This window comes from Camelus bactrianus, chromosome 3 (assembly GCF_048773025.1).
Source record: "Camelus bactrianus isolate YW-2024 breed Bactrian camel chromosome 3, ASM4877302v1, whole genome shotgun sequence".
Taxonomy (NCBI): Eukaryota; Metazoa; Chordata; class Mammalia; order Artiodactyla; family Camelidae; genus Camelus; species Camelus bactrianus.
Window position 1 is genome coordinate 108,066,926 of NC_133541.1, and position 26,717 is coordinate 108,093,642.

At 54.7% G+C, this 26,717-nt stretch overlaps 2 protein-coding genes across 8 annotated transcripts in view; one reads left to right on the top strand and one right to left on the bottom strand.

Moving 5' to 3' along the window:
* The window catches only part of TCOF1 (treacle ribosome biogenesis factor 1), a 35,300-nt gene extending 19,892 nt beyond the window's left edge, over positions 1–15,408 (top strand). For 5 of the 6 annotated variants that reach the window (XM_045521758.2, XM_045521759.2, XM_010961792.3 and 2 more), the window contains 11 exons: positions 974–1,084; positions 5,404–5,587; positions 6,851–6,972; positions 8,443–8,556; positions 8,838–9,084; positions 9,585–9,670; positions 10,185–10,365; positions 12,218–12,757; positions 13,341–13,438; positions 14,179–14,222; positions 15,045–15,408. In XM_045521758.2, coding sequence (XP_045377714.2) covers positions 974–1,084; positions 5,404–5,587; positions 6,851–6,972; positions 8,443–8,556; positions 8,838–9,084; positions 9,585–9,670; positions 10,185–10,365; positions 12,218–12,757; positions 13,341–13,438; positions 14,179–14,205 — 1,710 coding nt within the window. In that variant the 3' untranslated portion in view covers positions 14,206–14,222; positions 15,045–15,408. The remainder of the gene's footprint in view (positions 1–973; positions 1,085–5,403; positions 5,588–6,850; positions 6,973–8,442; positions 8,557–8,837; positions 9,085–9,584; positions 9,671–10,184; positions 10,366–12,217; positions 12,758–13,340; positions 13,439–14,178; positions 14,223–15,044) is intronic. The other variant, XM_045521763.2, reaches the window with a different exon arrangement.
* A 1,465-nt stretch (positions 15,409–16,873) lies between these two features.
* On the bottom strand, positions 16,874–25,432 carry CD74 (CD74 molecule). 2 transcript variants are annotated; one of them, XM_010961794.3, is made up of 9 exons: positions 25,170–25,432; positions 21,645–21,817; positions 21,359–21,432; positions 20,761–20,823; positions 19,937–20,032; positions 19,571–19,658; positions 18,348–18,539; positions 17,782–17,844; positions 16,874–17,508 (listed from the first exon to the last, which is right to left on the bottom strand). In XM_010961794.3, the coding sequence occupies exons 1-9, from the start codon at positions 25,244–25,246 to the stop codon at positions 17,498–17,500; spliced, it is 837 nt and encodes a 278-aa protein (XP_010960096.1). In that variant the 5' UTR covers positions 25,247–25,432; the 3' UTR covers positions 16,874–17,497. The 2 variants fall into 2 exon arrangements, with proteins under 2 accessions (XP_010960096.1, XP_010960097.1); XM_010961795.3 differs by lacking the exon at positions 18,348–18,539 and having other exon boundaries at positions 25,170–25,419.
* Positions 25,433–26,717: the final 1,285 nt, after the last annotated feature.

Below are 26,717 nucleotides of genomic sequence, written 5' to 3' on the forward strand. Positions count from 1 at the left end.
GGCTGCAGCGTCTCCTAAAGAGCTAGGAAATCCCCCAGTTGACTTCCCCTCTTCCTTGTCTCCTTGACCAGGTCTAAGTCACATGCTCCCTCCCTTCCCCACCTCCCAAAAAAACACTCACCAATGAGGGGCCTGTAGTTCCCATGACTGGCTAGGAGAAGGGGCCACCCTCTCCAAAGCCCTTGGTGGGGGCCACCAGAACCGAGTCAGGGTTCTGTTAGCAAGGAAGACATGGGGGCATGGCTGTTGCAGTGTGTATTGTATTTGACCCATTCAAAATTGGGAAATACACACATAAATCAGGATCCTCTAGCTTCTTGAGAAATTGGAGGCTCCGGCAACATAGGTTCCTGATTTTCTGGCTGGGCTGAGTAGTGCAAGGTGGGGCCTTCACATTGTAGGGAAGCACAGAGCTGCCCTTTGCCCCTGAGCTGGTCACAACCAGTGCCTGCTAATTAGTCACTGCTTTCCGAGTCTTCCTTTGGCCCCCAACTGCCGTTCACACCCACCCAGCCCCCCTCATTTATGCCTGGCCCGATAGGAGATGACACCGTCAGCTCCTGCTTTTAGCTGGGGGTGCTTGTGACAGCCGGATGTGAGCTGTGCTGAGGCTACTAGCTCACCCCTGCAATCTTGTCCCAGGCTGCCGTCACCTCTCATTCAGACACCTGGCCAACAGCACGCCAGCCCTCAGGTTTTGGTGGTGTCTGACTCAAACAGCCTTTTCTTGTTCAAAATCAGCTCTGGAGGGAGGATGGGCAGAGTGGAGGCCTATGTTGCCAGTGGCTGTGGGGCATGCCGGCCAGCAAGCTGTATCCCCATGTACTTGGTGGGGGTAAGGGTCACACTACCTTCCCAGAGGGCCAGCGTGTGTGAGGGTCTCTGCTCGCTGATCGTGGTCTCCCCACCCCCGGCCCCTCACTTGTGCTCCCCTTCACTAATGAATGCTTCCACCATGTGCTTGTCCCCTCAGAAGGAGGGTAACTCCAAAACCGCCAGTAGCAAGACCCTGGCCCCAGCACCCCCGGAGAAGAAGGCAAAAGAGTCCTCAGCCAGCAGTGACGAGGAGCTGCCGGACAGCCAGGTAGGCTGGGCCTTCTCTCTGAGGACACTGCAGGCTCCGAGCTGGGCGGGTGGGCCTCTGGGGGCGAGGGCAGTTCTGTCCCACTTAAACAGCACTTCACAGTTTCCTGAGCTCTTTCCTCTGTTTTGACACATCATCTTCATGGTAACCCGGGAGGCAGGCGGCAGAGCGTTGTTGAACATCCAGGCTTCAGAGGCAGACAGTGTAGGGTCAGAGCTGGCTCCCCCACCCACCAGCACCACGGCCTGGGCTTGTCCTGGGCCGTAACCATTCAGAGGCCAGGACATTTCAGCTGAAAACGGTCCTGCCTCCCGCCTCTGCGCTGGCGCAGGTACACAGTGTGCTGCCCTGTAGGGAGCCTGGTGCTGCAGGAGGGCACGTGATGGTGCGGCAGGAATCAAGGCTAAACAACTTGAAACGATTTCCCCAAGTTGTTATGACCTATAAGAAGCCGAGGAAGGGGTAGACACCGGGCCCCTGGCTTCCTGCATACCCATGCTTCCTGTTTGGGACCAGGAGTCTTCTCTGCAGGGCCTGTCAGTCCCGCAGGCTTGGTCCGAGACCTGGCTCATGCACCTGCAGCCCAACTTCACACGATGCCACACTGGCCGTCCTCCCTGACTCTTCCCCTGAGGATGGGACCAAGCCCACCTCGTCTCCTCAACTCTAGAGGTCCACATCCACTGAGCAGGCGTCCAAGCTTCTGTGACCCCCAAGCCTTTCCAGCAGACGGCACTGCCGTTTGTCCCCCTCTAGCCCCAAGATCCTAGAAGCATCTGCCAGGCCCCTCAGAGATGCTGGAGTCTGCAACCCTCAGACCAGTGGGGTCTCCCTAACCATCTCCCCTTAGATACCATACCACTTGCTAATCAGTCCATCAGTGGAGTCAGAGAGTGTTGGCACACCCCCTGTGTTGGGGTGCTCACTGCCTTTCTCTCCTTAATAACATAAATTATGAAAATAATGGACAACGATATCTAACATTACTCGTTACTTCCTGAGTGCCAAGGACTGTGCTAAGCCCCATACTTACGTTATTCTGTTTAATCCCCGCAACAGCCCAATGAGGGTAGGTGCCACTTCTATTCCCATTTTTGAGGAGGAAGGAATGAGGCCCAGAGAAGTTGGGTGAACTGCCCCAGCAGTACATGGCTATAACCAGGGGACAGACCTAGCGTTTGGACCCAGGCTGTCCACAGTCTGACCTGCTCCCCGGCACTGCCCTCTCCAGGGCAGGAAGAAAGCAGGGCTTGGGCACTGCCCTCTGGCTCTCTGTGGAGCCTTTTGGAGGCTGCCTCCTCTGAGCAGGATCGAAACAGCTGGGAGGGAGGGGGCCGCTTCGCCCCTCTCTGCGGGGGTGGACTAACACAATTAAAATGAACATCATGCTTAAACTGAACCATTTAATTGGTACGTTAGTCCTGAAGATCCTGGAGTCCCTATTAAAAATGAAGGAAAAAAAGTCGGCACTTTGTGCATTCCCCAGGAGGATTCAGGGAAGACGGCATAGCCTGGGGAAGCTGCAGCCTCCTCCCAACTGGGGGGTTTTTAGCTCCTTATTCCCCAGCTCACTAATTATGATTATTACCATTCTTATGTGTTTATCAAGCACTTCTCTATTGATAAGTTTGCCTGTTTTTTTTATTATTAGCCCATCAGTGGGGGAAAGGGATTGATGGCCAGGGTGAGCAGAGCCCCGGGCTGGGAGGCAGAGGAGGTAAGGGGTGGTCTGTGGCTCAGTCCTGTTGTGCTGGCATTAACCCCAGGCCAGGGTCTGTGCTGGGGCCTGGGATAAGTATCGAGTTAAAAAGACATAGGCCCCGTTTCAGAGTTTCAAGTTGAGTCAGAGAGAAAGAGGAGACCTGTAGGAGACTAAATCAGGGCATTAAATCAGAGGCCTAGCATGCTTGGTCCTGGAAGGAATGAATTCCCTGTCTGGTGCCTGGAGGACTAACTTCCAGTCCTGACTCTCACACCAGTTTGCTTGTCACCCTGGGTGGGGCCGCTTGCCCTTTCTAAGCCTCAGCCTTCTCAACCCCTGGGGTGGGACTCCCTGGGGGCTGGTGAGCCATGGAGGCTCCGGGCCACATTCTCAAGAGTGGGATTCCTCAGCTCCCCGGAGTGGGGCTGGCTCGGGCAGTTCTGGGAGAGGCTTAGGAGAAGTGCTGCCCTCCAGAGCTCATGTGCCTCTGTGGCTGTGTCCCTTGTCCCCAGGGTCAGCAACCTGGGCTAGTCTGCCCCCTACTGCCAATCTGCCTCATGCTGGACAAGGACACTGTTGGGATATACTCAGCTGTGACTTCTAGAAGGCCCCATGGCGTTGCTTCTGCAGGCATCGGACCCTGCAGTAGGAAGGGTGTCCCTGTGTCCCCTCTGGGCCCTCACTGCACAGTGCCTACAGGGTGGTCCAGCCAGATGTTCGGGCTGCTTCAGCTTCAGTCTTTTCTGACCCAGCCCCAAAAGAAGGCCCCTGTCACCTGTGTCTCCTGTGCTTTACGGTTTCCAAAACACACCAGAGGCCTTCCAGTGAGTGAGCCCGGGCTGGGGTTGCTAATAGCCCTTTCAGCAGGTGGGAGACTGAGGCCCACGAAGCTCAGAGCTGGACCACACAGTGAGGTCATGGCAGAGGAGGGATCAGAAGTGCATCCCCCACAACCCTGGGCAGGGCAGCCCACCTTTGAACTCTGCCATCATGCACTCCTCTCCCATCCAGGGCCCAGGACTCAGCTGCAGTCCCCCCCCCCCGTGCCCCGCCCCCCAGAGCCAGGCCCCCTGCCCTGCCCCCAGCCCCGAGGCCGGGCAGGCAGCGTGGGCAGGTGCAACAGGGAGGAGGCTTTTGCTGCAGAGCTGCTTTTAACATTCCAGACGCTATTGTTTGCCTCAGTGGGTTCGTTGCCTCTCTTGGTCCCCGACAATCTGTTCCTCTGTCTTCTCACATATATATAGATCCCCCCTCCCTCAACTGTAAGCCTTCTCCCACTTTCCATCCTTCTCTCTTTCATCACGTGGGAAGGAAGGCTCTGGAAGTGGCAGATCAGAGCAGCTGCGGGGGAGGCTGTTTGGCAGGGGTAGGAAGGGCCCAAGCTCAGCACAGCTTCCCCCCTTCAGGCGGGCACCTTTCTGCTTTCCTTTTCACTGACCTCTCCTGCAGCACCCTGGGCGGGTGCAGAGTCTGGCTCAGGAGGTGGGCAGAGACCTGGGTTCCAGGCTGTAGCTTCAGGCAGCTGCCTTCTGCTGCCCTGCGTCTCCCCACTGAGGGCAGAACTCAGACCAGACCTGAATTTGGGGGAATGGAAAGTAGGCTCCCTGTGCTGTCCAAGTGCCCTTCTGTGCAGTGGGCATATTTGCTGGAGCTGTGGTTCCCAACATCTGCAGAATACCAGTAAGCTATTGCACTTTTTCCCTTTCTTTTAATGCCTTACTGGAAAATGTAAAGCGTACCCAAAGGTAGAAGAGTGTACAGAGCTCCTGTGTACCGTCCCCAACCCCGACATTTCTCCAACAGTGCTGAATTTGTGAACAGACTGCTTTTATCCAAGCCTCCACTCAGTTCCCCGACGCCCCTGGATTCTTCTTCTTTTTTTAAAGCACAACCACAGTCACTAAAAAGTTTGACCTGCCCAGTCATCACCCCCATTTCCCCGTTTGTCTCATGAATGCTATTTTCCATATCTGGAGTGTTCAGATAAGGGCCACACACTGTGCTGAGTCTCTTCGGTCTTAAATCTGTTAGCTTTCTGCATGCAGATACTGGGCTGATGTCGTTGGGTTGCTGAATCCTGGGCTGCGCCTCAGGAGGAGGCATCAGAATCTTGGGGGTCGGGGCAACTAGATTATGAACAACTCCCCGGGCAGATGATGTATTACAACCAGGCGGCAAGGGTTACGCTGCTTAGAGCACCCGACTCAGCAAGTGTCTGTCTCTGAGGTCAGCCAGAGAAAGGAAGCTGAGTTGGATGTTCTGGCCCTGGCTCTGTTTCAGTTAGGCTGTGTGACCTTGGGCAACTCTCCTCCTCTCTCTGGGCTTGTGTTCTTCCTATTTGTATGGAGCTAATACTGCTGACCTCAGGGGTTTATGTGAGGGTCGGATGGGCTGTGAGCTGTGAGGTGCTGTGCTGGGTCTTAGCGGTGCGCGGGCTGGGAGTGAGCTGGGAGTGAGCTGGGAGTGCCCTGGGCAGCTGGAATGGCCTCTGACTATGACTGGCTGCCCCGAGCTCTCTGGACCCCTTGCCTTGTGAAACCCTCCCCTACCCACCTTCCCCTTCCCCTGGCCAAGCCTTTAATCACTGGGGGGTTGTGTTTTGTTTTTGTTTTTCAAGGTGATTAAAACCCCTCTGATTTTTGTCGACCCTAATCGTAGTCCAGCTGGCCCAGCTGCTACCCCCGCCCAAGCCCAGGCTGCGAGCGCCCCGAGGAAGGCCCGGGCCTCGGAGAGCACAGCCAGGAGCTCCTCTGAGAGTGAGGATGAGGATGTGATCCCCGCCACGCAATGCTTGACTCCTGGTGAGCGCGGGCCTGCTATGCAGGGCTGACTCCCCTGCTGCAGCTGCCAGGCAGGCACACGGACACACACGCGCACCCAGCACCCACCACCACCACCCGTCCATTAAGGCCCAGGACTGAGTCACACAGTAGGTTGTTGTTTGGGAGGGGCCTAGGGCAAGGCTTGGGCCATGCATTGGTTCATCCCAGTGAGGGGCTGTTTCAGGAGAAATAGTTGCTAGGGCTTCTCTGTGCTGATTCCAAAGGTTAGAACCCAGACCAGAGGCTAGAAGCTGCAGGGCCAGGTTTTTATATAGTCTGTGGAGAGGGCTGCAAGGTGGCAGCGAGCCTCCCATTCCCGGTGGCAAAGAAAGGGGGTTAGGGAATCCCCGAACAGAGACGTTGTAGGGAAGGGTTCCTGGAGACAGGATCAGATCTGGAGTTTCTTTGACTTTGGACAACCTGTGATTCTACCAGTGTTAGCAAAAAAAAAAAAAGGTAATAATAGTGATTATTAATTACTATTAGTGTTATTAGAACACTTTTAAATGAGGATATTAATACCTGAGCTAGGTGGGCTAGTTAAGAAACGCAAATAAGCACAAAAGAAAAAACATCATTTGTAATCCCATTGTCCAGAGCAGTTATTGTTAACATTTACAGCTATTAACTTTACAAAAACCTAAGATATACCGTGTGTTTTTAGTGAGACCACACTGTATATATGTTCAGTAATCTCTACTTGAGAGATTCTGACATTGTGTATTTACAGTGTGGTTCCTGCTGGCTACAAAGTGGTCACTTGGGTGGGGATCCCACAGGCTGTCTAGCCAGTACCGTGTTGGAGGAAGCCGAGGGTTTTGTCTGTGGTTTGGGGCTGTTACAAACAGCGCCACAGTGAGCATGGCGTAACTGAGCCTCTGCACGCGACTGCAGTGATTCTCAAGAGAGACTGTTGTAAATGCACGGAAAGTCCAGTTTGGCGCCGGTGCTCTGCCCGTTGCTCAGGAGCTGCCTGGCCAGCCAAGGGGACTGAAGTGAGGAGGAGGAGCCGAGGAGGAAGCCTAGGGTGATGGCAGCCGTGTCATCTCCCTGAGCCTTGTAATGTGGAGACAGTGGCAGCTCCTACCTGGCAGGCTAAGGGAGGGGATTAAAGTGGCTTCTACCGCTAGGCCCTGGGCGCAGCACCAGGACCCCAGGAAGGGCTGATAAATTGGGTATTGCCGCGCTGGGGAGGCCACGGGCTTCTGTGAGCTGACGTGCCCCCATCCCACTTCATCTCAGCCGTTAGAACCAATGTGGTGACGGTGCCCACAGCCCAGCCGAGGACATCCCCCAGAGCCAGCAGCAATGAGGAGTCCACTCCGGTGTCCGAAGGCAAGAAGCAGGAGGCGCCAGCCACTCAGGTACCTGGCGGGCGAGGCGGGGTTGGGGGGCGGCCTGCTCTGCCCTCGCTTCCCCATAAGGCCACTGGGTGGCACCTTGGTTTCTCTCACCCGCCCCCTCGAAGCCAGAGCCCGGGCAGAGCCAGTGCTGCTCTGTGAGTCCCGCAGCAGCTTTTCCGACATCAGGCTTTTGGTTTGTTTTTTCCCTCCTGGTTTTGAAAGGCAACAAAAGTTGGCCTTTGCTGGCACTCATCATAGTGACCCTTAGCGTTCTTCCCAGGCTTCACCACTTTCCGTGCATTTTTCTTTGGTCCTTGCTGGGACCTGGAAACCAGGCAGGGGAGAGTTAACGGCTCATTTTCACATGATGAAACTAAGTGCCACCCCCTCGGCAAGAGAGTCACGATGGGTCCAGGATTAGGCAGGGTCGGAACCCAGAGCTCCTGGCTCCTATTCCATTGTTCTTGGGGCCGTCATGGCAGTTGGTTGCCTGACCCATTGCATACCGCCCCTTTTTTCTGAGAAGGAAGGAAAGAGCTGGGGGAGGCCACAGCAGGACTTGGGCACCCCCATTCAGAGGGGCTCCTCACGACTGGGAGCATGGGTGCTAAGTGGGTGGCTGGGTCGTGGTCACTGCACCCAACGTGCTGCATCGGTTTGGCTGTTCAGCCAGTAGATGGTGCTGAGTGTCTGTCCATGCCGGGCTCTGGGGATACAGCAGGAGGACAGGAGGGTCCCTGCCCTCATGGAGTTCCCAAGACAGGAGGCAGCCCTTAAACAAGGAGTCCAGAAAATAAAGTAGTCACCAGCTGGTGGGTGCTTTGAAGGAAACAGGATATACTGGAGAGCGGTGGGATGACCTGCTTTAGGAAGGACGGGCCAGAGTGGCCTCCTCAAGGAGGCAACACTAAGGCCAGAGAAGCAGCTGGCCTGGGTGAGCTGGGGAGCACTCCAGGCGGGGAGACCCAGTGCAGGGGCCTCTGGGGAAGTGCTTGGGGTGCGACAGTTAAAAGAAGGTGGGGCAGAGGGGCCAGGCTTGCCAGCCCATGATGAGGGCCGTAGGGGGCCTGGGGTCTCAGCAAGGAGTCAGGCCTAGTTCTTGTTCAGTTCTCTCTCCATGGCCGCTGGTGGGTGTGGGAAGCAGGAGCTGCAGGAGGGAGACCGTCGAGGAGGCTGTTGCAGCCACGAGGCCGGAGGCTCAGATAGAGTGGTGGAGCGTCCAGCAGGGCCTAAGCCACTGCCCTCCCCTGGGCTGGGAGCTGTCTTCGGATCCTCTGAGAACGATGATTAGCCCATAACCCCAAGCCTGGCCCCATTTTCTGTCCAGATGGTTGCATTGCCCCTTTGCCCCTCAGTCCCTTTCCAGCCCCAAGGCTCCTCTTGCAGATAGAGGTCCCCTCCCACCCCAGCCAGACAGGATCTGACAGGTGTGTGGCCTAGGTGGCATCCTGAGAATCCGAAAGTCTCATGGCTGTCTTTGGCTGTCCATAGGTGACAAAGACGAACCCAGCTCACCTCCCGCTGACCCAGGCTGCCCTGAAGGTCCTTGCCCAGAAAGCCACTGAGTCCAAGTCTCCTCCTGCCAAGACCCCGTCTTCAAGTGGGGTGAGCTGGGGAACCAAGGGGGCCAGGGCCCACCCTGAAGGGGATGGTGATCAGAGACCACAGAGGGTAGAAGGCTGGGCCCAGGCAGGGGCCTGAGTCCCAGCACCAGCACTTAGCTGCCCAGTAACCTTAGCACACACACTTGCCTCCCTCGGCCTCCGCTGCCTACCTTAGAGAGTTGTGGGGGTGTTAAATGAGGCCTGTGTGCTAAGCAGCCCACAGGGTGCCCAGATCTTACTTCCCCTAATTTCTCCTTCCACTCTCTCCCTTCACCAAATTAGACTGACAGTGCTTTGGGAACACTCCCTGTGACGAGTCCCCAGAACACCCCTGCGCAGGCCAAAGTGACTGACAAGCCTAAAAAGCCTGAGGTTCCTACAGCCAAGCGGGCCATGGCCACTCCCTCGGGACGCCCCAAAGCCAAGGCCTCTGGGACCTCAGACGACAGCGACGACAGTAGCGGCAGCTCTTCAGGGAGCGAGGAAGACGCTGAGGGGCCCCAGACGGCCCCGTCAGCCCACAGGCCAGGTGAGGGTCCTGGGAGGGGAAGGCTGGGGGCCAGGGTGGAGCCCCAGCCTCAGGCCTCTGCTCTCTGCCTCCACTTATTCTGGGACTTTGGCCCAGGCATCCCACACGGGGCCTCAGTTACCCCGCCTGCCCAGCTGCATGAGGAAGTTGGTCCAAATGATGTCAGAGACCTCTGATTCTTCTATTTGGCTACTCTTGGCTTTTTGGTATCAGGCTCCCATAACTGACCCCCCAAAAACCCCAGGGCCATGCCCTCCCCCACCACAGGACAGTCAGGAAGTATAAGTAGGGCCTCAGGAATGGAAGAGTATGGTGCTCAGATGTCTCCCCTAGAATGCTGTGAATAGCAGCTGACCTTGGAAGAGCAGAGGGAGCCTTGGGCTGGAGAGTGATGCACAGACAGAGGGGCCAGGCCATCCCAGGGCCCTCGTGAAGGGCTCTGCACCACCCGGCTGGCAAGGGGTACCTGGACTCCCAGCGGGACACCTGTGCTTCTCCAGTAGGTGCAGCCGCCTCCAAGAGGGAGACCTTGGTGGAAGAGACCACAGCAGAGTCCAGTGATGATGAGGTGGTGGAACCTTCCCAGGTAACTGCAAGGGAAGGGGCTGGCAACCAAAGGGTCTTGGGGCAGGAGCCCCAGACCAGGCTCCTGCCCGCCTGAGCAGCGTTAGGCCGAAGCCATCCCCTGGGGCAGGGGTCTGGACCCTTCTTCCCAGGGGCCCTCCTCCCCTGAGGCCCCATTTCAGCATAAAGTCATGAGTAGTGGACTCTGGAGTCTATAGAAAGGGTTTGCCTTGATTTTGATGATTCCCAGATAAAAACATTCTTGAACAGATGGAATTTCTTTTAAGTTTATCATCTATACATGGCAAGTGCTACTGCTTTTTCATTCACATTAGTACTAAGAAATTTCCTTTTAAATGTGCCTGTTTAAAATATGTATTAATTAAAATAGTGCAGGAGGTACACATGGAAGGTTTATGTGCCCACCACCCGCAGGACCGGCCATCTCAGGGGTCCCTGGGCTGCTGTCCTCAGCGGGCCCTGCACTGGGCTGGGTGGGGCAGGGCCCCCGCCTCTTTCACACTGGGCTTCTTCAGTCTCTCCTCTCAGGTTATGTGACCCCCAGGCTGACTCCAGCCAGTTCCCAGGCTTCAAAGGCCACTCCCAAACCAGATCCCAACCCCTCCATTTCTTCTACTTCGATCACCAAAGATGCCTTGGACGGCAAGCAGGAAGTGGAGCAGCCCCAAGCAGCAGGCACCATGTCCTCTAAAACAGGTGAGTCAAGGGCTGCAGCAAGGACACATCAGGACGTGGAGCGACAAGGCAGTCCCTGCCTCAGGAGCAGTCCCACCAGCAGGATCCTGTCTGCCAGCAGGGCCTCCCCCAATGAGGCCTGGTACCCCTATGTCAGGCCTGGAGGTGCTCATCAAACTGCAGGGGGCCCACCCCAGGTGTCTGGCTCCTGTGGGATGCTGGTGCACCTGGCAGGGTGACGGACCCCTGCCTTAGGGGACATACACCTTGACTTAAAGCTTAGACCTTGGCTCTCTGTAGCCGTCCTTGTTGACTTTTCTTCCTATCAAGTGGGCTCATGATGAGGGGTGTAGGGACTTCAGGATAGCTCAGATGGAGGGTGGGGCCACATTTGGAGAAGTCTCCAGCACATGAGGAAGACCCTGGGCGAGGGACTGACTGGCTCCGAAGCCTCAAAGAAGCCCCTGGCCGCTCTGGTCCTCAGTGTCTTAACCGTATGGGGCAGGGGCAGAGGGTGGTGCATCCAGGCAGTTTTCTATGTGTGGTTATCATCTGTACATGGAAACAAAATAGCCACGTGGTATTTCGGGGGCAGTCTGGAGTGCTCAGGTCACCCAGCCTGGGGCATCAGTCACCTCCGACTCTGCCAGCATTAAAGGACAGGTGTCTCACAGGGCACACCTGGGACAGCTCTAGGGGTTCCCCAGCCTTGGTATTCTAGGGTGTTTGTAGACAGGAAGCAGAGAAGTGGGCTGCAGGGAAAGAGTTTTCCCAGGTAGTGTCCTCCTCAGCCTCTTTCTCTACCATCCTTGCCAAGCCTTGTGTAGCCTTCTCTACTCCTGTCCTTGCCAGAAGCCCCACAGGACTGAATTGGGCCTCCATCTGTCCTGGGACCCCCCCTGGCCCACCAGAGCTCTGGGGCGTGCACTGCTGCAGGCCCGCCGCAGGGCCAGCCCTGGCTCCTGATGTTGAACCGGACCAAGCCACCCAGCACCTCCCAGAGCCCAGTGTGTAGTCGCTTTTGTGCCCGTGAGGCCCCAGATGGAGAGGAGATCTGCCAGTAATCTGGAAGTCAGGGGCGGCGTTGGGACATATGCGGATGTCCTGCACCCTCCAGCCCATGAGCTCTCAGCCTCAGCCTGCCTGGTGCCGGGTCGGCAGAGGAGTCATTGCTCACTTTCTTCCCTTTGTGAGAGGCGGGTGCGACAGGGAGACATTTTAGAGGGGGCTGTGGAAGGGTTTTTTCACACGTGTAGTCAGCACACAATTATCAAAGGAGAGCAGAGGCGTGGAAAATTCTAAACAAAGGCTGCACCAGAAGTCACTCTGGCAGGCAGCAAACCTGCTTAGTCAGCCACCATGTGCAAATATGCCGCAGCCAGCACCCCCAGGCCAAGCCGCCTGGACCCCTGACCATGAACGGCTGTAGGCTCACTGTGTGCAGATGGGCACAAGTTAAACAGCTGCATGACCTTCACCTTTATTATGAACCTATGGTTTAGAATAGGGGGAGATCACTGTTTATCCCTCCTTTTACAAACAGGGAAATGGAGTTTGGTTGTCAGACCTAAAACCCACCTTCCTCCTGTCTGACCTTAGATTTCATTGATAGATTTCAGGCCCTTTCATTAACATTCTGGAGTTATTTTCCATCCCCAACCCAAATTTGAGTTTTTGGTATGAGGAGCAAGAAAAGAGCTCCCAGTTAAAAGCTGGTGAAGAGGTGTGGGCGCGACCCAGTGGGGCCCCCCTTTCCCCGTCTGTACCGTGTCCGAGGAGGTCAGTTCTGTGCTGGACCCCCTTGGCTTTCACACCACGAGAGGTGTGTGACCTGATTCTCCCAGATCTGTGACCCCAGGTCCTCTCTCTGTAGGCAGAAGAGAGGCTAGCACCACACCTCAGAAGCCCCAGAAGGGACCTGGGAGCCCTCAGGCCTCCACTCTGGCGCTGCAGAGCGACATCACCCGGCGCCTCCTGAGCGAGCCCTGGCCCCTGAGCGACACGCAGGTGCAGGCCTCGGTGGTGAAGGTCCTGACGGAGCTGCTGGAGCAGGAGAGGAAGAAGGCTGTGGATGCTGCCAAGGAGGGCGGCCAGAAGGGCCGGCTGGGCCACAAGCGGAAGCTGTCAGAAGACCAGACGACCGCTAAGGCCTCCAAGAGCAAGAAGAAGAAGCTGCTGGCGGCCGGGGAAGGCAGGGAGCGTGCTCCCTCCCCAGAAAAGGCCCCCAGGACTCCCAAGGGGAAATCCAAGAGGGACGGAGCGAGTGGTAACATCAAGGAGAAGAAGGAGAAGGAGTCTCCCGGCTCCCAAGGGGCCAAGGAGAAGCCGAAAGGGGGGCCAGGGACGGCGAAGGGTGAGGGTGGAGACGAAGGCAACCCGAAGAGCAAGAAGGAGAAGAAGAAATCCGACAAGAGTAAGTGGCCAGCCGAGCGCACTGCCCCGGCCGCGGGGGGCTGTGGTCACCACGCGGGCTGGCAGGCAGGCAGCCCTCAGCCAGCACAGGGGGGCTGATTGTGGTCGTCAGGGTCATGGGGGCAGGACTGGCAAAGCCAGAACCCAGCCCTGGACCTTCAGGGCCACTACGGCCAGGGAGGTGATCATGCTCCAGGGCATGTTCCGCTCTTGGAGCACCCCCCCTACCTCCGTGCACTCACAGCCGCCAAAGCCACGCACACCTGCAGCTCAGGCTCCCCGGGGTCCCGGCTCCTCGCCAACAGCCACCCCTCCCTCACCTCGCTGTGCGACAGGGCCTTGTCTAACTCTCACACCAGCCCTCTATAGTAGGTGACATTTCATTCCCATTTTACAGGTAGAAAGTGTCTTTTTAAAATAAATGTGTGGAAGTTTTAAAAAGTGAGTTAAAGAAAAACGGTTGTAGTCCAGGTGGTCAGTCCATGGACAGGGCCCCTGGAGACCTGCCCTGTGTGTCTCTCCGTGTTGACCCCAGCACTTAAGATTAACATCTGTTGTTTAGCAAGTTTCCTTTCTTCCCTTAGGAAAAAAAGACAAGGAAAAAAAGGATAAGAAGAAGAAAGCAAAAAAGGCCTCAACCAAAGACCCTGCCTCACCATTCCAGAAGAAAAAGAAGAAAAAGGTAGAGTGAATTCCTGAGGGGTCTCCAGCCAGAAAAGGGACCCAAACCCAGTCCCCAGGGTGCGTGTGATCAGCCCCAGCCTGTGCACTGCAGGGTAGGGGATGGGCGAGCCAGACTTGGTCCCTCTGCCCTTTCCATTCTCAGGGTCCAGTTGGGGGCTTGTGTGTTGTGAGACACTGGGGAAGAGCTGGGGGTGGGGAGGCCACCCTGAGGAGGCAAGAAGTCTGTGTGTGTAGGAGCCATGAGCCACGGAAGTGGCCCCGTCTCGTCTGTGAAGTAGAAGGATATTCTTATGGTGGGTGAAGGAAGGGGAGCCCCTCCAGGGGGCAGGGAGGCCAGGTAGGCCGTTGCAGGTTTCCAGATAAGAGGAAACATCCCCTGGGGTGTGCGTGCCCCAGCTGGCAAGGTATTCCCACCGCAGAAACACCCATCTGCTTCATGCATGTCAAGTCCTGATCACCTGAAGAGGGCGCCCTCAGCACCTTCCACGCAAATGCAGTTCTCACTGTGGCCAGCAGGGCCCCTGCTCTGGTCATAAAAGCTGCTGCCGAGAGTTCTGCGCTTCTTCCTCCAGGGTAGATGGGGCACTGTCCCTGCCCTGGGGATCCCTGTATCCCCGGTATCTGTTCTAGGGGAGCCACGAATCCTCAGGAGGAACTATCAGGTCCCCTGCTTGTGGGGGCGGTGAGGGTGGGGAGATGCTTCAGGTACGAGAGCCTGTCATGCCTCTCTCCTCACAGAAGAAGACGGCAGAGCAGACGGTCTGAAGGACACCAGGCGGCAGGTACGCTTCCTGAGTCTGGAATCCTTGCTGATCATTCACTACCCGGGGAGGGCAGGAGGGCAACTCCAGCATTTGCCGTGGTCCCAGGGAGCTAGACAGGGCTTCATGGGTAGGCCCTGAAGGGAAGGGGGTGTGGAGAAAGAGGTTCCATTCCTCAGGGTCAGTGGGTCATGCCAGGAACCAGAGCTGCAGACCCAGAAGGATCCAGAACAATCCTAGCAATGACTGACACTGGGCGTACCATGGGAGGTGAGCACTGAGGTAGTGCCTCTTGTGCATGCGGATAAAGCTTGAGGCCAGGGACAGCTCAGTCACTCCCTCACCTCTGTCAGTTCCTTTTCCTTATGATTTTGTAATTCGAGGGCATTTCTTCATGGGAGGAAAGATGGTTTGCTCAGAACAAGCCATTCCAATGGCTCCGTGCCTCCCAGGTGATGGTGAAGGGGTTGAGTGCTCTGCCAGGCTGAGCAGGCCCCCGCAGCCACCCAGCCGCCTATAAATGGGGGTAATACAGGTCTGGGCTGGTGGTGAGGATTCACTGAAGTTAAATTCTATCTAAAGCACTCAGCCCATTGCCTGGGACATGGTCAGCACTAACAAGGATCCACTGTGGTTAGTTAATGTGCCTTCCCTGCGTCGGAGATGCCAGATTTTGATTTTATTTTGTTCTCCTAGATGGAGAAAACAGTCGGGAAATCTTACATTTGAACATGTTTCCTTTGCCCAGATTTCTTAGCCAAGTAGTGATCAGTTCCATGCCTCTGCCCTTTGCCCACCATGGGTTGGAATTGAAATTTTTTTTAACTTCCCCTCCCTCCCCAGAAGATGGCCTGCTGTGGTGTCCATGCTGGCCAAGCCAGTGAGCTGTGCAGAGCTCCCGTGACCTCCACTCAGTGACCCCAGGCTGATTTCTGTTCCGACACAGGATGCTACGTATGGACATGTACAGTATATATATATTTTTTTAAGTGACCTGCCCCTCCCTTCTCAGACCCAACATGCCCAGGGGCCTCGGGACTTCCCACCTCTGCCCTGCAGACCCGGCGAGGTTCAGCCTGCAATTCCTTCCACACCCCTGGTCTCCAGCTCATGCTGAGGCTTTGTCCTCCTTTTGTTAGTCTTTTTCCCGTTTTGTTTGTGGTTTTTTTAGTAAGAACTCAAAAAATAAAAGACTTGAAGGAAAGGTGCAAGTTCCCAGTGCATCCAGGGCAAATGTTTTGCATTGATTTATTCTTGGGAGAGTCTGACAGTTGGAAGTGAACAGACCATCGCTCAGGATTTATTCTTGACTGCGTATCAGGGCTCTGGGATACTGTGGTGAGTGAGACACAGGTTGCCGGAGGAGACTCGAAGTGCCCTGGTGTGCACTGGGGTGGAGGCGGCTTCCTGAAGGAGGTGGTATCTAAGCTAAGGGGGAGCTCAGGCATGGTCATGGTTGGTTTCCAGATGCTGGGGTAGGACACCGGGCCCCTGGCTTCCTGCATACCCATGCTTCCTGTTTGGGACCAGGAGTCTTCTCTGCAGGGCCTGTCAGTCCCGCAGGCTTGGTCCGAGACCTGGCTCATGCACCTGCAGCCCAACTTCACACGATGCCACCCTGGCCGTCCTCCCGGAAACAAAAGAGATAAGGAGGGCCTTCCAAGTCACCTTTTGAAGTTAGGATGAGCTGCTAGCGGGCAGGCTCTCTCAAGGTAACTAGTGAAGAATAGCTGGCAGGCACAGTAGGAGCAGAAAGGTCAGTTAGAAATGAGTTGTCCTCATGTGTAGGCAACAAAGGTTCTGCAGCGATGAAGGCAAGAAGTGGAGGAACTCAAAAAAAGATGTGTCAGGGTGTTGTCCACAGGGCTTAGTGATGGTGGGCGGTGCGGAGGCCCACTTCCCTGGGCCCAGAGCAGTGCGGAGCGCCTGAGGTCGTGGAGACATCTCTCCGAGACTTTTGGCCTCCCCCTAGAGATAGTGGGAGGTTGTGCAGAAACAGCACTGGCTGTGGATGTCTGGAGAGCCAGGGTGGCATCTGGCTGCACGCTTGGGGCCCTTGGGCAAAGCCCGTCCCTGGGTAGCCTCTCTCCCCACAAATGTGTTGGTCTAGAGCAGAGGCAGCAGAGCAATGTCTTTAAACTTAGAGATGGAGGGGTTTCACCAAACTTCCTGATTTGGAGCGCCTCTTGAAAAGTCCAGAACTCTGACGACAGGGGCCTCTGCTCCTCCTGGCAACAACCAGCTGGGGCTGTGCAGCCACCCCTTAAGTAGGACAGAGGCCCCCAGTTCCACAGCCCCCACTCCCTGGTGGTCCCGACATGGGGGCCCCGTGTTGTTGCCATCTGTCATCACACTTGTACCATTCTTAGTATAGAAATGAAAATGGGGATGTGAGAAAATGGAAGCTGGACCCACAGAGGCTGTGCTTAAAGAGCTACGGGCAGGAGCCTGTTTCTTTTTGGAAGTAAAGAATGTTCCTGTGTGTTACACGTGGAAGCCAAGTGTTTCTGTGTCCAATGACTGGAGCACCCCAGCCCGGCCTGGTCCCACGGGCATGTGTTTGGGCTCCCTGGGCTGCATCCTCCCACCTAGACCACAGGGTTCACGGTCTCCAGTTAACCCCCTTGGGGTAACCGAACCAGACCTAACAGAACAGCCAAGAGCTGCAAGCGTTCTACTTACTATCTTTATTTTCACAGCTGTGGCCCTGAGGGCTGATGACAAGCTTGGCTGCGCAGCAGGAACTAGGGGTTGGCAGAAAGTGAGGAGGGGCTGTGGGTGGGGAGGTGGTTCTTCCTGGTGGGGGTGGGGAGAGGGGAAGGGTGGCTCACCCTCCTCTTAAACAGGCTGGAAAGCCGAGGCCGGGGGGGAGGGGACGGCAGGAGTGTCCGTTCTGGGGCTTGGGATACTGTTGTCTCTTCTCCCTGCACCTGACCACCTCGTCCACAGGCCTGGATCCTGGAGCTTCATGTTAGAGGCTACTGTGATGTCAGAAATGGGTGTCAGCCTAGTTCATGCTCCACCTCCCTAGGCCTTCTGTCCCTGCTAGTGTGGGGGGCTTTGGGCAGCAGGGCCCTGCTGCATCATCAGTCTAGGCTGTTCTGATATGATTTGTTGTGTCCAAGGATGATGGAGAGCCAGGTGCCAGAGTCCCCTGGAATGAGGCGCAGAGTGGGAGACAGTGTGGGGAGGGGTGTGTAAGGGAAGGAGAGAGGGGCTAGGGTTGTGGAGCAGGGGAGCAGGGAAGCCGTGGCCATGCAGGGCTGGCTGGGTGCTGGCATCTGCGTCTTCTGTTCTCACAGGATGACTACAGAGAAAGAAGCAGCAGGTTAGGGTCGGAGTCACCTGAGGTCCGTGTCCCTTCCTACATCCTGTGGCCGCAGAGCAGTCGAGGACTCTTCACCCTCCACTGCCCCCTGCTTCGGTACAAGTACCGACCACCATAGCCCCTAAAACCCCCAACCCTGGGCCTCATCTGCAAAATGGACGTTGGAGAATGGCCTGGAGTCATCCACCATGAGAGAGGTGGCCCCTCTGGGGATAACCTGCTGGGGACCGGATTCCCTACAGGGGCCCTTACCTTGGCCCAGATCTGGCTTGGTCACGCCCAGCCCAGAGGACAGATCCTCCATTTCCAGTGGGTCTGCAAAGGAGCAGAAAGTCTACTTGTTAGCTAGAGTCCAGCCCACAGCACCCATTGGTGAGGGGCCTGGGAGGGGCTAATTCTTCCCAGCCTCACCACAGGCCTGGCATCTGGTAGAGCCATTGCGGATGGAAGGATGCTTGTTGGATAACAGCAAGTGCCAATGAAGTATGGCTGGGCAATCAAGTAAGCCAGGCCAAGGAGGGGGTGATGGAATCAGATGGGTGGATCTGGAGGACTCCTGGATGCATGCGTGGATGGGTAAAAGTCACAAAAGGAAGGACTGAAGGATCAATGAATAAGTAGGTAAGTGTGGACATAAGGAGAAAAATAATAGATGCACAAACAGGTGAGAAATGCACAGGTGGGTGGATGCATGGCTGAGTGGCTGTTCCCCAGGAGTTGCCGCCTTGAGTATCCTGGCCCCGTGCGTGCCAGGAGGGACCTCCTGCCCCTCAGCCTTCCTGGTCCTTCCTGCTCCTGGCGCAGTGGCCACTGCTTACCACTGCAGTTATGGTGCCCGCGGCTCCTGGTGTGGGGGACCTCGGTGCCGTTGGGGAAGACGCACCAGCAGTAGCCGATGCTCCCATAGCACTGGAGCGGCATATAGTTGCCGTTCTCGTCGCACTTGGGCCTGAACGTGCCCGGGTGGATGGCGGGGATGCGGCTGACCTCTTCCTGGCACTTGGTCAGTGCTGAAGCGACAGGCATGATGAACATAGTGTCAGTGGGCTCTGGGCCAGAGTCTCAGCAGAACCAGAGATCCACATGGCACTGCTGTCAGTCTAATGCCTCCTGCCCAAGTGGCTGTACTTCTACCCATTGCACGGATGGGGAAACGGGCCTGGACCAGTAAGGTCCTGGATCAAAGAGGCTGTGTGGCTAATTCATCCCAGAACGTGATTTCTTCTGACATTCAATGCCTGTTGGGGTTCAGAATTGCACCTAAGAGTCTGATTTCTAGAGAAAAGCAGTGGACACCTTGGTAAGTCTGAGCTTCCATTACTGGGGGCATATCTAAGTAGAAGTGGGGGTTACCATGTGAGGGGGGTATTGTAGAGGGGATTCAGACATTAGCTGGGAGTTGGTCAAGAGAGCATCTACGGTGCCCTCTCTGAATCTACGATGGAGACACTGAGGCCCAGAGTGGAGTGGGCCATTGATCTTCCACTTCTGAAACAGCCCAGAGAGAAGAGACTTGCTCAAAGTTGCACAGCAAAGTAGCACCAGGATAAGAACACAGCCCCTTTAAGGCTTTAGGGCTGAAAATCCTGGTGTTGCCCATGATATGGAAAAACCCCAAGGCTCTCTGGTCTGGTACCTGCTGGCTGTATCACCTCAGAGAGGACCCCTCTAAAAGGTGGGAATCATGAGCCCAGCCCCCTCCCGGGAACCCACAGGGGTGCAGTGCTGGATGGGGAAGGTCATTGCCATGACTCTTGGGATGTTTTGGGTGGGTTTTGCTTCAGATCCCCTTGCACAGTACCATCCTCCCCAAGGGAGGTTACCTTCTGAAGGGAGGACTCTGTGCAGACAGGATGGAGGATGGGGGCTGGGGGCAAGCCATGCCCAGAAAAACAGGCAGGAGAGACGAGTGAGCGCAGAGAGGCTGGGAGAGTCCTGTGCTTGGATTGGGGAGTGCTCAAAGCCCTACCCTTCGCAGCTCCAGGGGAGCTTGAGGGAGCGCCCAGAAACCCTGCCTCCCCAAAGCCCCCATTCCATGTACCTTTTGTTGGAACCTCAAAGGGCTGCTCCTCCTGTGAGTTCTTGCTCATTTCAAACAAGAGCCAATAATGCATCCAGTTCTCAAAGAGCTAATGGGGATAGAGGCAGAGGGTCAGGCTCAACTGCCCTTTCCAACCCCACCTGACCTTGCCCCTGAGGACAGAAACATGGAGGGCCAGCTTAATGACCCACATGGCTTGGCTGAGGTGGTTTCTAAACTCCAAGCACACTTTCATGTTTGTGGCTTTCAAGGTGCTGGTAAGCTGTCTCCAACTTGCGGAATGGCTTCCCTGGTCACCCCGCCTCTTCCCAGGCCTGCTCTAGACATCAGGAAAAAGAAGGGACCAGTACACGGAAGCCTGCTGACCTTCCAGTTCATGCCGTCCATGGTGTTCTTAAGGTGTTTCAGGTTCTCTGGGAGGCTCCCCTTCAGCTGTGGGTACACCTTCAGGGGGTCAGCCTTCTGCAGGGTAGCAAGGCAAGAAGGAAGGTTAAAAAGAATTTCCTGGTCTTCCATTCTGAGAGGTGGACCCAAGCTGTGCTAAGCTTGCAGCCTACACCTCAGCATATTGGAGCTGGTGGGGGTGGCGGGTAGTGGTACAGGTAATCCGGCTGCACGGCTCCAAGACCCCAGCGTTGGGAGTCGTGAGAACCAGTTCCAGGCCCAATTCTACCAATAACCCCTGGTCGTCTGCGCCTAAGCTCCCTAGTCTTCAGGCACGTAGATGAGATCTTTCAGGTCTCATCTCTTCCAGGAGGACTTCCTTCCAACCCCCTGGCTAGCTCAGGTCCTCGGCCTGTCTTCACAAAGCCCCCTGCACATCCCTCATCACTTGGTCACTTGTCTGTCTCCCGTGCTAGCCTAGGATCTCCACAGGATTGGGAGCTGGATCTGACTGCTCCCTATTGTAGTCCCTGAGCCTTGCATGGTGTCTGGCACAGGGTAGATAGGCAGTAAAAATTTGGGAAGGAAAAAATAAGCTTTGCACCTTGATTTCTCCACCTCAGACACTCAAAAACGTGGGTAGTAGCGGGGCTGAACTTCATGTAATGTTTAAGGGCCACACTTGGCATTCCTTCGCTAATCTGGTGAGCCCGTATTAAATGTCTGCTGTGAGCCAGGCATGGTGTAGACCTTGGAGCGCAGCCTCAGCGGGGGCCTGGGGCTTGGGGGTGCATCGCCTCACTCACCAGGAGCAGGTGCATCACGTGGTCCTGTGTCATGTTGCCATACTTGGTGGCATTCTGCATGAGCTGTGGAGGGAAAAAATGGAGAGTGTGAGGTTACCAGCACTGGCCCATGGAGAGAGGGGTCCTGGAGCTGGCAGCTGGGGTCTGGGTGAGAGTCTCAAGTTCCAGATGTTCAACAGGCCCATCTCTGACACTTCCAAGTGTGAGAGCTCGAGCAAGTCACTACCTTCCTGCCTCAATGTCCTATTGGTCAAATCTGCATAAGCTTTCCTGCCCATGGCTTTGTGGACAGAAACATTATGCATATATTTTATCAAGGGCTTTGAGAATAGGAGGGACTGTGAGATGCTCTGGGAAAGAAGAAGCACTTCGTAAATTGTGGCGGGCTGGGCCCTCCCAGGGATGGCCCCAAGAGGCTCTTTCTTCCCCTGCCCCTGGAATTCCTCTTCCTAAGGTAGGCCCAGTCCTCCCCCAGCAGTCAGAGCCCCTCCCCAGCTGGGCTTTCCCTGGGCCGGCAGTCCTCCCCTGTTCCTTGGTATCTGCCCGCCATCCAAGCTGGATAACTCTTCCCCCTCTGCCGCCCTTTGGTTGTCCTTACCTGTGGGCCTTGCATGGGCAGAGCCTGCATAAGCATGGGGGTGGCCATCCGCATCTGGCTCAAAGGCTTGGCAGCTATAGGGGCAGGAGATACAGCATGAGTGTGGCCCCAGTGCCCGGGGAAGAGGGTACTCAGATCTGGGGACCAAGATCTCAGACCCAAATGAGGGCCTGGAATTCCAGACCAGAAGGAGAGGACAGTGGGCCCAGGTGGGTGCAGGAATGGGGGTCTCTGAGGTAAGGGATGGTGGGGGTGAGGGATGTCAGGACAGACAGGGGACACGCACGTTTGGGAAGCTTCATGCGCAGGTTCTCCAGCTGCAGGTTCTGTGAGGTGATAGTCAACTTGTCCAGCCGGCCCTGCTGCTGGTACAGGAAGTAGGCAGTGGTGGCCTGCCCGGCCAGGAGAAGAGCCATCAGGACAGAAAAGCCTGTGTACAGGGCTCCGCGGCTGCACTTGCTTTTAGGGGATGGGAGGAGATAGGTCAGAGGAGAGTCCAGGGGTGTGGCTGCCTGAAGGGCTAGGTGGGAGTCGGGGAATGCATGCCCCCATTTCCAGCCCCTGCCCTCATCTACTCCTAACAAACACACAAGTGCCTATGAACATGCAGCTTGGAGACATTCTCCCAGCCCCGTACCTCCCACCATTCCTGCTCCTACAGCTCTCCCAGGTAGAAATCCTGGAGCCGCCCCTGGGCCTAGGCTGCCTAGAGAAGAGCCAGGGACAAGTGCCCTGTCCGTTTGGGGCCTCAGTCCCTCCTGTGCATTGAGGGGTTGAGATGGAAGGTCTCCCCAGTTTCCCTCTGCCAGGGGGTCTCCTGAGGATCAGGGCTGCTCTCTAGGGGAAGGGGGTTTTCACCCATGCTGCCCACCCAACCCCTGCAGTGAAATCAGGAAAAGAAAGCAACTAGGACCTGGACGGCGGAGCCTGCAGAACACCTGAAAAAGAGAAGTGAGGCCTTGCCATTTTAGGAGTGGGCTCGGGGCCTCTGACAATGCCAGGCTGGAGCAGGGCCAGGCACCATCCTCTCTGGGAGAACATCCTCTGTCCCAAACTCTCCCTGTGCCTCTGATCAAGCCTCGTGCCATTCTCTGGACCTGTTACATGGGTACCTCTCACCTCAGCAATAATAGAATTTGGTGGTCTTTGCAGTAAGATCTGACTGTGACCACAGAAGTGTTCTGAATGGTAACGTCCACTCACGAGGGATATCCACCCAGGAGGGATATCCACCAGGAGCGGGGTGTCTGAGCCTGTATGACCTGGAGAATTTCTCTTGCTCTCTAGACTGGCTGGCTGCACAGGGAGGGGTGGCCCGACCTCAGGGAGCCTTGCAGCTGTTGGCCTCCAATACGGCTTTGAGGGCACAGGTACATGTTACAGTATGGGGGATGTAAGGATCCTGTCCCAGGGCCCTGAGAGTTCCTGACCTGTTCTTCCCACCTACCCCAGGGGTAGGACTATTGGGACCCCACTGGAAATTGAGGAAGAGACTGTACCCTGCTTACTCCAGCAACCAGCAAAGACAGTTTAGGGAACACTGGGGAGAACTTTCTGCCTAGTAACTCATGACACCACAGACATGGCTCATTCTCATTGGCTCCCCTCTTGCCAGCCCTCTGTGATTTATGGGTCAAGGCTCAGACCATGGGATAATTATTCTGAAAGAAGAAAGCAGAAACCCCGTGTGGGGAAAAAGAGGAGACCAGACAGGAGGGAAAAACATCCTATTTCTTGGCCGTCCCAAGGAACAGGGGTGGCCTGGCCTCTAAAGGTGGTGAGATGTCCACCCAGGCCTGGGTCTTGCCTGGACTCAAGCTCCACATTCTCTCCCCTTCTGCAACCTCACACCCACTCCAGTCCCAGCTCTGCCTCCCACCATCCCTTCTCTGAACCCGTTTCTCATAAGGCCTGAGGATCTAGAGTCATAGTAAAGATGAAACCACTGGAATCCTGATTCTGCCACTCCCTTAGCCTGGGGACCAGAAGCAAGTCACTTAACCTCTCTGAGTGAGAAACTTGAGGTAAGAACGTCTACTCAAAAGGTTGTTATGTAAAATAAGATCACAAGGTAAAACTCTTGGCTCCATACCTAGCACACAGTTAGAACTATAAGTAACCCTGAGCTCTAGTCTCAAGAGAGTTAATAGTTAACTTTAGCATCTGGTTTCCTTCCTCTTTATGCATCTTGATTGCCAGTCCCTGGTTCTGGATGAGTGCCAACTCTTTGTAACCCCTCTCTTCACTTCCTCCTTTCAGCTGCCTCCTACTTACGTAACAATTGGCCAAAATCAGGAGCCAACCAGAACTAGCAGGAATCATGACACAAATGTTGCCAGGCAGAAGTGTTCATGAAAGGGTCCAAAAACAGGCCCCGCCAGTTTTAGAAGCAGTAATTGAACTAAGAGAAAAACTAGACAAGGATTTGACTAGGGGGCACCCTTTCTGTTCACTGAGCCCATGCTGGGTCTGCAACTCACTGGGTGGGCTGAGCTCAGAGGGGACCACCTCTCCTCCCTGCAAACAGTGCCTCTAGAAGAGGCTCGGGTGGCAGACTGAACTCAAACTTTGAAATCAGGCTGGTCCTGGGTTCAAATTCTGGCTCCAGTATTCACTAGTTGTGATAACTTAGGTAAATCACTAACTATATGAGTCTCAATTTTCTCTTATATAAAAATGGGGATATTAAAGGGCCTGACTCTTAGGGTTACTGTGAGTATTAGGATTGAGTTTAGCATTTAGTTATGTGTCTGGCACATAACTAACCACAGTAATTACTAACAGTGACTAAGGACTGGTGACGGGTATAAAGCAAATAAGAACTATTATAACTACTATCATCGTTGTTTTTTTATTATTACTGAGACCCAGAGAGAAACAGTGATTTATACAAGTCACATGTGACAGTAGCAAAACCTAGATGAGAATCCAGACCTCACAAGAGAGCCCTCCTAGCCATGGGATTCTCAGGATTTTCACAGACCAGGCTCTAATTGTCTCTACCTAGTGACCTGTCCTCCAGAATGCGGTTCCTCATAACATCTCTGAGTGCCTCTCCCAAACCCCTTTCTGCCTGGCAACAGCTGACATCATACCTGTTAAATCCCTGTACTTTGCAGATTATTTTGGAGATTGGGGGGTTCGGGGACATTGGGGTAGCTACAGTCTAACCAGCCCCCCCTTTTCCCCAGGGAACCGCATGGATGAGGCCATATTGGGACTGGGGAAAGGTCCTCAGGATGGCTTGCTGGCCCTTTGCTTCAAGGAAGAGGGGCACAAATGTAGCCAGAGCCCCCCTTGCCCTTTCTCGACCCCGACTCCAACATTTCTCAATCGCTCCGGTGATGACAGACATTTCCATCTACTTTACAAGGCACCTGCAATTATAATCCCCTTAATACAAACACGTATACCCATCCATGGTAGTTAGGAGGAAACTCCTGTGATGAGCTGCTTCTACCATTCTCTTTTAGAAACTCTGCTGCTCCACCTAGAATCCATAATATTTTCAAAATCTTGTCCAAAATTTCTAACCTAGGGTTCATGGCCCAGCCTCAGGGGCCCTGTAAACACCTGGATGTTGTGTGAAACTCTAAGGAAGGAGTCCAGAGCGCTCTCCTGATTTTCAGAAGGGAAGCGCACGATGCAAAGAAAGTTAAAATCCCTGCCCTAGAGGAGCCCCCTCATTTTACAAGAGGTAGAACCGAAGCCCAGGGTAGGCCAGAGACTTGCTCAGAATTGCCCAGTTAGTGTTGGAGTCAGAGTCCGAATCTGCACCTCCTTCCACAGCACCTCTCCTGTTCACACGTACCTCTCCGGGGCTGCAGGGCGCTGGCCCAGTATGGGCAGCTGCTCGTGGTTAGAGATGAGGTCGCGCTGGTCTTCCATGGTTCTGGCTTCTGGTCTTCCCCACGCCTCCTGCTGCTGCTGCTGCTGCTGCTGCTGCTGCTGCTGCTGCCTGTGTGTCTGGGACCCTGAGTCACTGGCTCACTTCTTGAAGTTGAGGCTGAGGAGGATTCTGATTTGTCCACAGGAGGCCACTCCGCCCACCTGGTATAAGTGGAAGTGAAAGCCACAAAGCTGGAAATACCCCCCACTCGGGCAAAGCTGCCTTTATGGGGCAGGATAGGGAGGGGGAACTCCCCAGGCAGGTGGAAAGGCCAGCATGCTTCCATTGGCTGCCCAGGGCCCTCATCACTTGTTTCTGGGCAGACCTTTGGGTTCATAAGGCTCTTTGGATGTTCCAAGAAACAGGCAAACGTTCAATCCCTAGACAGGAAATCACTTTGAAGCAAAAAATGCTGAAAATGCTTTGTTTGTCTCTCCTCTCACCCATAGATGAGTGGGCACAGAAAGGGGCTGCTCCTTTTTTTATTATTATTTTTATTGAAGTATAGTCAGTTTACAATGTTGTGTCAATTGCTGGTGTACAGCACAATTCTTCAGTTATATAGAACATACATATCACTTCTTTGTGAACTTAGACAAATTCCTCTCCTCTCTGGCCTCAGTTATGTCATCTCAAAAATGGGGGAGGAAAGTTGGATTCAGTGTTCCCTCTCCTCTCTTCTAACTCAAGCATTTTTTGAACCTAAGTCCATGCTTCTAAGGCTCTGGTACTATTATTTGCCACCACTTACCAAGCCCTCCCTTGTACCAGGCATTGTACTAATCATTTTACATGCTTTGTTTCATTTCATCTTTACAGTGACCCTTTGAGGACTGTTTTATTATCTCCATTTACAGACAGGGACACTGAGGCTTTGAGAGGTTGCGTGCTTGCCCAGGATCACATGTTGCAGGAATTGGGCTCTTGATGTTAACCACTCTACCTTTCTGCCTCCTGATGCTCAAATTGTGTCGCTCACATTCATGAGAGTGGGCGTCTCTATGGGGAGGGAAGGAGGAGGGACTGGGAAAGGGTACCCAGGGGCGATTTAACTGTTGGCATGTTTTACTTCTCACTATCTGTGGCTCATAGACCATACTTGTTTTTATTAGTCTTTATGTCTTTTGTGTGTTTTAAAATTGTCATTGATAATTGTGTTTTAATTTAAAGACTCTGTGGCTCTAAGATCAATGAGTCTTAGATTTCAGAAGTCAAGGGAGATAGTATGTGTGTTCTGTGGGGAAGGAGAAGAGCTTTCACGCAGCTAGACCTGAATTCCAAATCCCAGGTCAGAAACATCCCAGGTCTAAGACCTGAGCCTGTTTCTCAGCATTTCTAAACTGGTTTTTCCCTTTGTAAAGTAAGGACAATTGTACTAAACTTGCATAGTTGTTATGTTAAATAAGTATACGGCACAGATCCTGGTACCACAGGAGATGCTCAAGAAATGAAACTGTTATTATTCAAATA